The 13,770-nt window shown below is 34.2% G+C and overlaps 1 protein-coding gene across 3 annotated transcripts in view; it reads right to left on the bottom strand.

Moving 5' to 3' along the window:
• Positions 1-13,770, bottom strand: part of HDAC9 (histone deacetylase 9) — a 718,836-nt gene that overhangs the window by 337,654 nt on the left and 367,412 nt on the right. For 2 of the 3 annotated variants that reach the window (XM_039220713.1, XM_039220714.1), the window contains exon 12: positions 11,650-12,060. In XM_039220713.1, the coding sequence (XP_039076644.1) occupies positions 11,746-12,060 (315 nt within the window). In that variant the 3' untranslated portion in view covers positions 11,650-11,745. Of the gene's footprint in view, positions 1-11,649; positions 12,061-13,770 lie in introns of those variants that run through there. The other variant, XM_039220715.1, reaches the window with a different exon arrangement.

Raw genomic sequence — 13,770 nt, 5'->3', positions numbered from 1 at the left:
TCCATGACAATAGAAATTGTGACTTTTTTAGGGCCTCTGCTAGGCTCAGTTGGTTAACCATCTTTCGGTTCAGGTCATGATCTCGTGCTTTGAGATCAGGTTCTGTGCTGACAGCATGGAGCCTGCTTGGGATATTCTCTCTCTCCCCCTCTCTCTGTCTCTGCCCCTACCCTGCCTGTTCTCTCTCTCTCTCTCCCTCTCGAGAGAAAGAAAGAAAGAAAGAAAGAAAGAAAGAAAGAAAGAAAGAAAGAAAGAAAGAAAGAAAGAAAGAAAGAAAGAAAGAAAGAAAGAAAGAAAGAAAGAAAGAAAGAAAGAAAGAAAGAAGTTGGGACTTTTTTGAATCCCTGGGAGAGCCTCCTGGGGAAAAAAAAATATTTATCTGCTTCTATATCTAGAAGCAAATTATATTGAGATATAACTAACTACTATACATATATAAAGGTATACAATATAGAGTAATGCTTAAAATGTGCATGAGGTAAAGAAAATTAAAATAAAAGAGAATCAAGCTGAATACTTTGATGAGTTTGTCAGAAGATTCAAGCAATAAAGGAAAAACCAAACTGTTTAAAATACGTACCAGAATATTGAATGTTAAATTTACTTTGATTGGCGAAGTATAAATAAAGAGGGATTTGATAGCATCACCATCATGGCCAAAACATATATAAGATGCCAAGAAATAGAGTGTAAATTAAGCTTATTCTTTATCATGTTAAATGAAGGTACAAGAGAGAGAACTGATGACTATTCAAAACAAGGGAGCAATTTACGAAGATGGAGGCATCGATGCAGGATTTCTTGTTCCCAGATGGAACAAGTTTAACATTCCACCCAACTGGAGAGAGTAGAAAAAAAATCCTCCCACCCAAAAAAAGATTCTCAGAGCATTTGTTAAAAAGCAAAGACTTAGAAAAGTTTAGTTCTTATTTTTATTTATTTTTCCATCCTGACTCCAAAGAAAGGCAAAGCCCAATGCAAATGTAAGAGAATTCCTTCTAGGCTACAAGACAAGGCCAATTTTCTGAGTGTGCTTCCTGATTTGATGCCTTTGGTGCTGATAATGGGGTGGGAATAATGCTAGAGGAGAATTGGGCATAGACAGAGCTTATCAGAAAAAGTTCTCCCTGGTTGGTATATTTTCTTAATACATCTCTTGGAAACGAAGATCATGTTGATCATTCAGACCTGGAGTTATTTTAAATTTGTTGAATCCTTAGTTGAAATCTGTTTTTTCAAAAAAAATCTTGGGTTTCTTTTTATGGTCGGTAAAGGAGGTGGAAGAAAAGGGAAAAGGGAGGGGAACGGACGAAGAGTATATTCTCACAGTTTCCCAAAGAACGTCCCAACCTGGGTATTTTCCCACAAACTGGGCAGGGCTTGCAGCTGAATTAGCTCTAGACTGCCTTCCTCCTGCAGGGACATGGACATAGGCTATATATATATACATATATACATATATATGTATGTATGTATGTATGTATGTATGTATGTGTGTGTGTGTGTATAGCACCATTTTCTGTATGCTGGGACTTGGAAACTTTGGGGAAGCACTGATCTAAGGCTTTTTATTAACTGAAGAGAAGGTTATTCACTATTAAAAAGTTAAACTAAATGTTCCTACTAAGAGGAAGAAAGTTACTAACATTCCAAGAAGTTCTTAGTGATGTTATATTAATAATGACATTAATAGCAATACCTAATTTTTTTAATGTTGTATTTATTTCTGAGAGAGAGAGAGAGAGAGAGAGAAAGAAAGAGAGAGACAGCATGAGCAGATGAGGGCCAGAGAGAGAGGGAGACACAGAATCCAAACCAGTCACCAGGCTCTGAGCTAGCTGTCAGCACAGAGCCCGATGCGGGGCTCGTACCCACCAACCATGAGATCATGACCTGAGCTGAAGTTGGACACCCAACCGACTGAGCCACCCAGGCGCCCCAGTAATAGCTAATTTTTACTCGGCAACAATTTTGCTAGCACATATTGTTATTTACATAGACTAATCCATTTAAACTTCACAACACCCCAACAAAAAGATTATAATGTTAATCATATTTGACAAATAAGTAAACTGAGGTTTGGCACAACTAAATACTTTGCTCCAGGTGGAGTTGACAGTAGATGATGAATTTGGAACTCAGGCCCTCTGACTATTGAATTAGCACTGTAACCACTAGGCAACTACATCTCAAAGGCAGTTCCACACAAGGATCTCAAAGACAATGAGGAATGCCATTATTGAACTTTGATGCATGTGTAGTCTAAACAATGTATCAATTTTCATGTTCAGTAATGTTTCCATTTAAAAAAAAATATTTTTATTTTTATTTTTGAGAGTCAGAGAGAGAGCGTGGGCAGGGGAAGGTCAGAGAGAGAGGGAGACACAGAATTCGAAACAGGCTCCAGGCTCTGAGCTAGCTGTCAGCACAGAGCTGACATGGGACTCAAACCCACAAACCATGAGATCATGATCTGAGCTGAAGTCAGATGCTTAACCGACTGAGCCACCCAGGCGCCCCAATATTTCCACTTAAATATCCATAAAGATGAAGTTGACTCAGTCTCAGTCTCTAAGATTAATATGCATAATTTTTCTTCTTTCTAAGCTTTACATTTGAAAAACTATGTATAGAATACATGGATTTAGAAAAATTAATACTATAGAGACCATGAAAATTATCTGTATTTTTATCTAAAAATGTGTCCAGTATTATAATAGAATAATGATTCATATACAATACAAATGATCACAAATCAATTCAATTTAGGGAATATCAAACAATTAATTCATCAAGAAAAATATTTCCATCATTAATCCCTGGCCAAAAATAAAAGTTAGAAAGTAATTATTATCACTAGAGCCAGAGTAAAAAAAAAAAATTATTACTAATGTAGAAATTCAGCACAATAAATAGTCCACAAGTAAAAGATGATCATCCTACATTTCACATAGAAAACAGAAGTGAGCCTGTAATCATATAATATGGAAGAAAATGTCATTTAGCCATTAAAAAATTTGCATAGGAGAAATGTTAAAAAAAAAAAAAAACACTGAAAGGAAGTTTAACTGAGCACTTCATGGGTTCTTTGTGTAGTGCCAGAAATACTGTATAACATATTTCCCCTGGCTTCGAATGGCAAAAAGACATGACACACAAGTAATAATTAAAAATTCTATAAAAAAATTATATGGAACAAATTCCAAGTTGACTGAAAAGTTAGGGTGGGTTGGAGAAATCAGATTCTATGTCTCCAGACATAAAGGAGAAAAGCAAAGCAGATTTTAGAAAAGGGAGTTAAAGGCTAGGGGAAAAGGTTTGGTGAAACTCATGAGGTTGGGGCCCCATGGTGGAAACTTGCTGTGCATGGTAAGTGATTCAGTTAGATTGGGAGGGATGAGTGCTTGGTCTGAGTATAAAGGAAGAATCATGAGGGCTGACACTCCAGTCTATCATTCAGATGAAACAATTAGATAGATATTTATTATAGGTTCTGTTTATAGAGAATGTGAACAGGGTATTGGTATTTTATAGTAAGTTAATTGAATTAGTATAAAGACTACATTGATGTGGAGGGAGGTTATTATAATAGTAAAAGAATGAATTTGTGTTACTATTAATTAAGGCATTGACCAGGGAAAGCAGAGCCAAAGAGAAAGTAAAGAGATATGATGGCCTGGAAATCAGAAACAGGAGTATTGCAATTGCTTGTAAGAAATAAAGGAGAGGAAATAATCAATGGTGATTTCATGATAATCTGTTCAGTGTCTAAAGGATTGTTCTATGGACAGAAATGGAAAAGCTGGACAAAACAGCACATTTTGAAGATAGTGAATTTAATAACTGAGATGAGAGTGGAGAAATAAGTGAATTTTCCTTACACCTAGTAAGTATTAATAAAGTCTTTGATAGTTTTCAAGTTATCTTTAAGATAAAGAACAGAGAGATCTTTAAACCCTTAAATCATTAAGATAGGTATATCAATTCTAATACTAACAATTTATATGTGTATGTTAAACTGAGTAATAGCAACAGAAAAATAATGGCATGAGCAAACATTAGTTTATTGGCCCACTTATTTCTAAAATGATGTAGTGAGGTCTGTTAACATAATATAAAATGAGAAAAAGATGATCTAAAGCAGCATTCTATAACACGGAATATAACGTGACCCAAGAATGTAAGCCACATATATAATCTTAACTGTTCTAACAGTCACATTAAGAAATTAAAAGAAAACAGGCAAGATTAATTTTAGTAATATGTTATATAAGCTATTTAATATATTATTTTAATATATAACCAAATACACCTTTCTCACTTAATAGGAATGTATTTTTCATACTATGTCTTTGAAATCTAGTGGGTATTTCACACTTACAGCATATCTCAGTCATACAGTCACAGGTTAAATTCTTGACTGATACAAGTAGCTACTGGTTTGGACAGTCCTGATACAGGGGTCGTTGCAGAAATTCTGTCAACAGAGACACAAAGATCAAAGCAAAAAGGAAAACATGGGTTCCACGTAAACTTTAAGTGCAAAGTAGACAAGAGTAAAAATGAATGACCAGGGATAGAATTTTGCTAATAAATAAGGAAAGATAATTCTGATTTAGTTTTTAAACATCACCAGAAAAAAGGCATTTCTTAAAGGAAAAATAAAGTTAATGTTTTCTTCAGTTTTGTATTAGATACATTAAACAGCAAGACTGTAGCATTTATATGGTTCACTGGGAAGGAAAAGGAAAGGAAGAGCCTCAAAAGCCAGGAAGCAGCAAGAGAGAGAAACAGGAATGGCAGAAAAGCAAGACCAAGATCAGCTAGAAATTTAAAAAATGGAGATGATGCATGAGAAAATGGAGACCAACCATCGTTAAGTTCATATCTCTTTAAAAATAACTAAAATGGAAGAATTTTTTTGTTTAAAAAAAGGTGTATATAACTAAGAAAATGGATTAAAGACCTAAAAGTAAGGGGTAAAATTAAAAATTCCTAGGGGTGCCTGGGTGGCTCAGTTGGCTAAGCATCTCTGACTTCAGCTGAGGTCATGATATTGCCATTTGTGAGTTCGAGCCCTGCATCAGCTGTGCTGACAGCTCAGAGCTTACAGCTTGCTTTGGATTCTGTGTCTCCCTCTATCTCTCTGCCCCTCTCCTGCTTGTGCTCTGTCTCCTCTATCTCTCTCAAAAATATAGAAAAACATTAAAAAATTAAAATAAAAAACTCTTAGAAGAAAACAGGGGTGTACATCTTTGTGACATTGGATTAGGCAATGGTTTCTTAAATATGACACCAAAAGCACAAGCAATAGAAGAAAAAATAGATAAACTAGACTTCAACAAAAATAAAAATGTTTGTGTACCAAAGGAAACATCAAGAAAAGGAAAGACAACCCACAGAATGGGAGAAAAAATTTGCAACTCATATATTTGATAATTTGCAATTCACATTTTGGATATCCAGTAAATATATTTAAAAACATAACAACAGAAAGACTAAGAAGCCAGTCAAAAAATGGGCAGAGGACTTGAATAGATATTACCCTCCAAAAGTTACAAATGTTCACTAAGTAAATTTTAAGATGCTCAACACCATTAACAATTAGTGAAATAGAAATCAAACAACAATGAGTTGATATTTCACATCCACTAGGATGACAGCAATCTTTTAAAAATTAAAACAGCAAGTGTTGGGAAGGACATGGAGATATTGCAACCCCTCTTATACTGCTAGTGGAAATACGAGAGTTCAGCCACTGTAGAAAACAACCTGAGAGTTCTTCACAAGTAAACAGAAGCACCACAGGACCCAACAATTTCACTACTAGGTATATACTCAAGAGAATAATATATGTTAACATACAAGCTTTAACATGAACATTCATAGCAGGATTACTCATAAGAGCCAAAGAATGAAAACCAAGTGTCCTTCAACTAATGAACTCATAAACAAAATGTAGTATATTCATTCAATGGAATATTATTCAGCTATAAAAAGGAATGAAGTACTGATACACGAACCTTGAAAACATTATGCATAGTGAAAGAAGCCCGACACACAAAAGGCCACATAATATATGATTTCATTTATATGAAATGTCTGCAACAGGCAAATCCATAGATGTATGTGGTTGCCAGGGGCTGGAGGGAGGGATCAAGGGGGAGTGATTGCTTTGAGTTGGTGAAAATATTCTGGAATTAAACCATAGTGATGGCAGCACAGCATCATGAATATATCAAAACCTACTTAATTGTATACTTTAAAAATGGATAAAATGGTAAATTTTATGTTTTATGAAATGTATCTCAATAAAAACACAAAAACAAAAAAAAACTATGTTGCAACAAATAGCTCAGAACTTATGAAGAAAAATAATTTGCCAAAACTTGGTGAATAAATACTCTATAAACAAGCTAAGCAATTATTTAAATTAGAAGAGAAAAATAAACCAAAATGACAAACACTATCAAGGAAATAATAGCAGTAAATATAGTGAGAATAGTCTGTAGTTGAGTTAAAATGCAGATGAAATAAAACAATATACAAAAAACAGAAGATAGTCTATGTTGGAAACTATGAATGAAGAGTCCAAGGATCTTAGGTAAAAAGCTATTGAAAATCAGGCCATAATTCAGGAAATGGTTTAGGGCCCCTTGGCATCTCCAGAACATTATTTCTGAATCAGACTGTCCCAGAGGGTTTGAAAAATTAGATTCCTGGGCTCCCCTACGACAACAGAATCAGAACCTCTAGGAAGTGTGGTCAGACTCTGAATTGCCAACAACTTCCCTCAGGAGGATTTTTATGCATCTTTCAACTGAAAAATCACCTAGAAAGACAAGAACTCAAGACAAATGTCTCTGTTTTTCCTTTCCCCAACATTTTATACAGACTATTTTAGCTCAAAACAATTATCAAGAGCAGAAGTCAAAAAACGTTTTAAAAGGCAGAGTCCTAGCTACTTAGAAATTGGGCTCTTGGCCTTGTTTGGGGAATGAAGATAAGAAGCGGCAAAAGAGAACTGTGACCTAGTTGAAATCTTTTCTCCTCTCCCCCCAAAATCAATCCCAAGTGCAGGCATTTTGTTCTACCTCATCCTAACACTGGCTTGGCGCAGAAAAAAAGAAACTCACAAATTTACATGATTCAAAATGGCTGAACATCATGTATTCAAGAATTATGTCTCTCATCTGTACGTTAGACAAAAAATGAAAAGAGTCCTAATCTCCTACTTTACAACAACAATTAAAATGAATTCCACACAGTTTGGAAATGCTGATGGAGAGGGACAGAAGAAAGGAGACGGAGAGAACAGAGAAGTAAAGGAGAGGGAGAGGGAGAGGGAGAGGGAGAGGGAGAGGGAGAGGGAGAGAGAAAGGGAGAGAAAGTACTGATGATTTAATAACCTGCACAGGTTTAAAGAATTGTTGCATTAAATGCTTTGTGGTAGTAAAGGGAGAGAAAAAGGACTCTGGTGCCAGAGTGCGTGGGTCCAAATTAGAGCCTGACTCTGTCACTGACTGGGTGACCTTGACCTTCTTTAACTTCTTTGTGCCCCAGTGCCCTCATGTCCACAATGAGAGAGTAACATCTATCTCATAAAGTTGTGAGAACTAAACCAGTTGCCAGACATATGTTTGCAATAGTTAAAAGTCAAAGTCGTTTTGTAAATCAAGATGATCCCCAAAGGTTGCACAGTCTAAACTTTCCAGTTTATAAGCCTTAAAGAAGGTATTATGAAATTAGAAATAGGAACCTTTTTAAATCTAAATAGGTAAGTTCTGAAAAGTCACATTCCCAATATCTTGTTTTATTTGCCAGAATTCTTTGATTGCCCTCCTATACTTTCCTTTTAAAACCCCCATGGGAGGAATTATCAATAAGGAATGGCAATCTACATCTCAAATTCCATCTCTTGCATTTCCAAGTTCTTGATTGTAATTGGTAATTACCTTGATTATTTATCATTGTTAACTCACAATTGTATACCCCCAATTCTGTGTTTCCATTATTGAAAAAAATCACAAAGAAATGCCAAATTAAAAAAAAAAGTAATGTTGTCTACTTATATATCTGTTGAGTACTAGGTTTCAAAAAAAATGTTTAGTGTCTGAATTGCTTTTTAAAATCCTTTAGAGAAAAAAGCATAAAACAAAGTAAAAATTTCTTAAAGATAATCTTTTTCAGATCAATGAAAAGTAGGAGTCTCCATTTCAGCAGCCACCTTTACCAACGCCAATGAGAAGGGAGATTTTTACTGCCGGAAGAGAAAGTCTAATGTTTAGTAACTCCAAGTCTTGGCAAAAAGTAGTTTTCTAAAGAAAAATGTTTTTAACACGAGATTTATACTTTTTAGTGAAACATCCACTTTACAATTCGGAAATCAGGTATGCAGTATAAAACCATCATCTAATTGGTTCCTCCAACTTTTTTTGATGATCTCTGGTACCAACTTTTTCTTGTAATTTTATAAAAAGTCCAAAGGCAATTTTTAGAAAATTATAACTAATGGTATTCCAACAATTCTGACCGAATTATCAGATTTATGGCATTATGGAATAATAATCCATTTTGTAATAGTGATATTTAGCTCTAGCATTCTTAATGATCTGATACAACATTATTGTGACTTAGAGTAATTTTAATTTGTATGCCTTTAAAGTTTAAATTAAGGGAATCAAAGAATATAAAATAACTAGTTTTAACTCGCTGAAACAGAAACGCAGTAACACATTATGAAGTTATGAAGTACTGACTGATTTAAATCCTCCTAGCAACTGACCAGAAGAGGAGCACGTAGAGGTCATGGCGCGTGGACGTCTATGGTTCAGTTTCCCTCACCTGAGCCAGGCTCCTTGTTCCTTACCCTAGCATTAGAATCATTGTTTCCATCTAAGGGGAAGTCATTTAATTAGTTTTTTTTTTCTCTTTAAATTTATGGACTGTTACTTTATACTTGTAGGTCAGGCTGTCACTGTACTAGATAAAATTATTATGATACATGGAACATTATTTATTTTAATATTTACTGACTGCTTGTTACACTGAAGGAATTATGTTAACCTTTTTAAAAATAATCTTTTAAGTTGAGCAAAGTGAGGAATTAACATTTAGCAATATAAAGTTTTATATTTGGAAGGTGACATCAAACATGATGATGTATCATGAAAAAAGAGGCCACACTGGGAAAATGAAGAGGCAACAAATTTTACATGTGTTTGCTATCTGATAATGGCTAACATAAATAGGTTAAAATCATTGTTGGATTTATTAATTTTAATGGCATGAGAAATAATTGCTCAAAATATCTTCATTTTCTTGTTTCAACAACAAATGGCAAATATATTTTGGTTATACGAGACCTAGTGCATGAGCTTCAAATTCGATAAAATATATCAAGTTTACACAAAGCCAAATGTATGAAAGGGGATCTTTTAAAAAAAACTTTATTTGAGAAAGGAAGAGACTTATAACAGAAGGCAAGAAGGAAACATACAAACAATATATTTACAACACAAAACAAGAGATCACCTTCAAGGGTGTAAATTATAATAAATACAGTAGATTTTAAAAGAGACATTTATCAATTATTTCTAAGATGAATTAAGTCCAGCTTTCTTTTTCACTGGTTCCAGGTAGTTTCTTGATTAAATTCAAAGACTATCAAATTCAAACAATTAATGTCCACCAACTGTACTGATGAAGCTCTCTCAAATGACATTATAAAAAATAGGTTTTTTTTGTTTGTGATTACATATCTTTGAAGTAATATTATACAAAAGTCTGCTCAGCCACATGTTCCTCCCCAAATAAAATGTATTTTAAAAGATGCACTATCCCTTTTTTATGAGATTGAAAAAAGACTTTAAAGAAATGAATATTTATGAGATGGAAAAAATATACAATTTTATCTTAGGAATGCCATATTTTTAATGCAAAACAACTGACAAAAAGTCATTTTAGTCTTAAGGAATATACTAACCAAAATATGTTGGTAATAGGAAAAGTTACCTATTAGAGCTATTTGTCAAATTATCAGAAGGACTTTCATTATATGGAAAAGTTTTAAACTTTCTAAATTCTAGTTATGTTAATTTAATTTGAATGGAGACTTTTTAAAAAAGGATAATGTATCTTTAGCAGTGACCTTTTTTTAAGAAATATTTTTAAATGTCACAGCAAAATGTAAACAACACGTGCCAATAACATACAGTTGTTACAATGTCTACATTTGGCAAAATTGCTCTATCTCCTTTGAAACAGGATACTACACCTTAAAATACCTTGGATTTAGAAATATAAATATTTTAATAGAAAAAACCTCACAAAGATTCTAGGTCAATTTGGATTATCCATATTAAAGGGGTCTTAATACAGTGAATCTTTAACTAGCTTAACAAAAGTAAACCTATAAAACAAGGTAAACATATCAAAAGGAGTAAGAAGGAAATGTTCCAGTGAAAAGCTTCCTCAACAATTTCCCTACTTGTGGTGTTATTTTCTTAGACAATAAATCAATTCATAGAGTGCCCTTTAAAAACAGAAAGAGTAAAACACTATCCTCTGGTTTTTTCCCCCTACATTCCTCATTACATGAATCACTTGGACTTCCTGTTTCCACAAGGCATTTCCTGTTCAGCCGCATAGAATCAGTTTTCTGTAGGAGAACAGCAGGAACCTGACAAAGAACTGACTTAAATAAACAGAGTCTTCTGTTGCCTTCAAAGTTGTTTGTATTTCATAGCATCAAAGGACACAGTCCTTCTGAAGGTGCATTATATACAAGTAGATTCTGTTGTTAAGCCTAACTTTTCCTAAATTTTTATTTGCCAAAATGGTATGGTATATGCCAAGTCATTATGCCTAAGAGATCCTAGTGATATGATTATAAAATATGGTACACCTTCTTCTTTTAAACATAATTGTGACTTCATATCAGATAATCATCATACTATTACTACGTTGTCTACAATTGTAGATACAATATAGTATCTGATTGGACCATAATGCTGCACATTACTTCTTGCCGATACTTGTATCAGCCTCAGTTGACCTTTTAATAGACAATGTCATCAAATAACACAAGATAAAAGTAAAATGAGCAGTGCTAGGTGAGACATAATGTAATATTTAAAATAGCGCTGTAATTTGCAATCTATATATTTAAAACCACCTCTATTCCTAATATTTTCAATTGCAATCTATACAATAACCTAAGGACTATTGGCATGGTAACCAGAACATTTAACTTAACAAAAAAGAGAGAGGAAGGAAGGGGCAGACTACCTTTAACAGTGTTCAAGACTGTAGTATGATACATTATGTACAACAATGTGAAAACTGAATTCTACATATCAAAAAAAAATTTAAGAACTAATAGAATGTTTCATTGATCAGACTGGGTGACTTTATCCAGCAGTCACTGATCTCAACAGATAAACTAAAAACAACAGTGAGTTCGTTTTCCTTAGAAGTAATTGGCGTGGCAGGCTTTGGGATGAATTTAAAGCCTATTAATTATGTGTATACTTATGTAGTATAGTTTTAGTGTAACAAGTATTTCCTTACCAGTGGAGTTTCAATGAAACCTTGATATCTATATAGAAATCAGTATATAGAGAAATCTCTATATAGATATATCTGCATTAAGTAGAATCCTTAAACACTAAAATCAAATCATTCAGAAATATAAACAAATAGGAAATAATATCCATTTACCAAAATCTGCAATGCATTTCCTATTCAGATAATGACTTTGATTACAAATCCTGGAGCTAAATCTTTGCCTATTACCTGTTGCATAAAAGCAGCCTGCTCCCCAGATTCCATTTCCTGGATCTGAGCATCTTCATCACTGTCCACTGGTTCCTCCTTGACCTTCACAGCCCCAACTTGTCCCAGTGTGTCATCCACACAAGCACTGCTGTCGCTCCTAGTGCTGTTGCCACTAGAGGGCGCTCTGTCTTCCTGCATCGCCTGGTCCCCCTGAAGCTCTTCCTCTGCTTCCTCGAGGTGACTGCCTGGTTGCTTCAGTTGTTCAATAGATTTCGAAAGCAGCTAGAAGAGAGTGTTCAGGGTTCAAAATTCAGTAGTCCTTGGTGGTAACAAAGAAGCAAAATACACTTTGATTTCTAATGACTCTACTTCAGTGCATTCTGTTTTCTAATTTCTGAACATCAATTTCACAATGAATTTGTAAGCAACAACTTCCTCAGTGAACTGCATTTGAAGCACTCCTATCATTTCTATATTGTAATGGTGTAGTAGGCAGAGAATGAGGTCTTTAGGTGCTTTTAAAAAATGGATTACTCCTTAATACACTTAGAATATGGTGGGAGAAAGGTAAATAAGCTTTTTCTGTGGGAACCATGAAACTTTTACAAGCACAGTTTATACTGAGACAATTTAATACAAGTAAACCTGAGAATATTTTTCTCAAAGAGAAAACATAATGGAAATAAAGGCAAAGTAATGGAAAACTTCCACAGTCTCATTTTTTTTTTTTTGACAAATGTCAACCACTATAAAATACAAACACAAATGCGAAGTCCTGTTTATCTAATTTTCCCAGACCTAAATGACAAACATCCTCTTATATATTCTGGTAAAACATGGAAATATTGATTTTGAAATCCTAAACTTTAAAAAGATATGCTATTAAAAAACTGTGATAGTAAAAATGAACATATCCATACTAAATAAGAGGAAAGAAGAAGTTATTTTTAATTGAAAGTTATTATTTAGGCCTTTATTTTATAAGTTAAATTGTATTTAATCTTCAGAAGTATATGAATTAACTGATCAATGATTTAAAAAAATGACAACATATCTAAAGCAAACAATAGCAAAATATCATAGTATAAAAGCTCAATAAATGGGGTAAAATACTCAAGATGATTTAGTCTTACAATAGGTCTTTTGTTTTAATTGACAATGACCCTATTGACTGATCATCTGCAGATCTTGAACTGTGTATTCAAGAGTGATTAGAGTTTTCTGTTAAGTCAGTGCCCATGTAAACAACATGCCAAATATTGTTAATGAGCAGCACACTTAGAACACAACCACTAAAATCATGAATACTGATTTTTCTATGTCCAGTTTCAGCTTACCTCACACATGTTTCTTTTTTTTTAAGTTTATTTGTATTCATTTTGAGAGAGAGAGACTCATACAAGTGGGGGAGGGACAGAGAGAGGGGGAGAGAGAGAGAGAATCTCAAACATGGTCCATACTGCCAGAGTGGAGCCCGACGTGGAGCTCAAACTCGCGAACCATGAGAACCTGAGCCAAAACCAAGAGTTGGATGCCTAACGGACTGAGCCACCAAGGCGCGTCTAACTATGTTTCTAAGACTATACACATGCTTAGAGTTAGAATACCTAGTACTCCAACTCTGAAGGGTGTCTTACCCACTTCAGGCTTATGGACTTTCCTCCAGGCTACACACAACATCAGATGGCTATGCACACAGTGATGAAACCCTTCAATTTCACTGTAGGTAAAATTATTGGGAGTTTTCATTCATTTGTTCAACATTATTTATTGAGTGCCAACTATGTTCAAGACACCATGCCCTCATGGAGTTTATAGTTTAGTGTATTAGAAAGGCACACATAGAAAAATAAATTTATTCTTATTTTCAAGTATGGTAAATGAAAATGAAAGAAACACAAGGTATTCTAAGATTACACCCTGGTTGGCACAGGAGCCAACTGCAGATGGTTATGAGAGGTTTCACTTAGAGGATGCTACGTTCAGGCTAAG

Source organism: Hyaena hyaena, unplaced genomic scaffold (assembly GCF_003009895.1).
Source record: "Hyaena hyaena isolate Hyena2069 unplaced genomic scaffold, ASM300989v1 scaffold_904, whole genome shotgun sequence".
Lineage (NCBI taxonomy): Eukaryota > Metazoa > Chordata > Mammalia > Carnivora > Hyaenidae > Hyaena > Hyaena hyaena.
The sequence above is the reverse complement of the archived record's forward strand: the minus strand, read 5'-3'. Positions and strand labels throughout refer to the sequence as shown.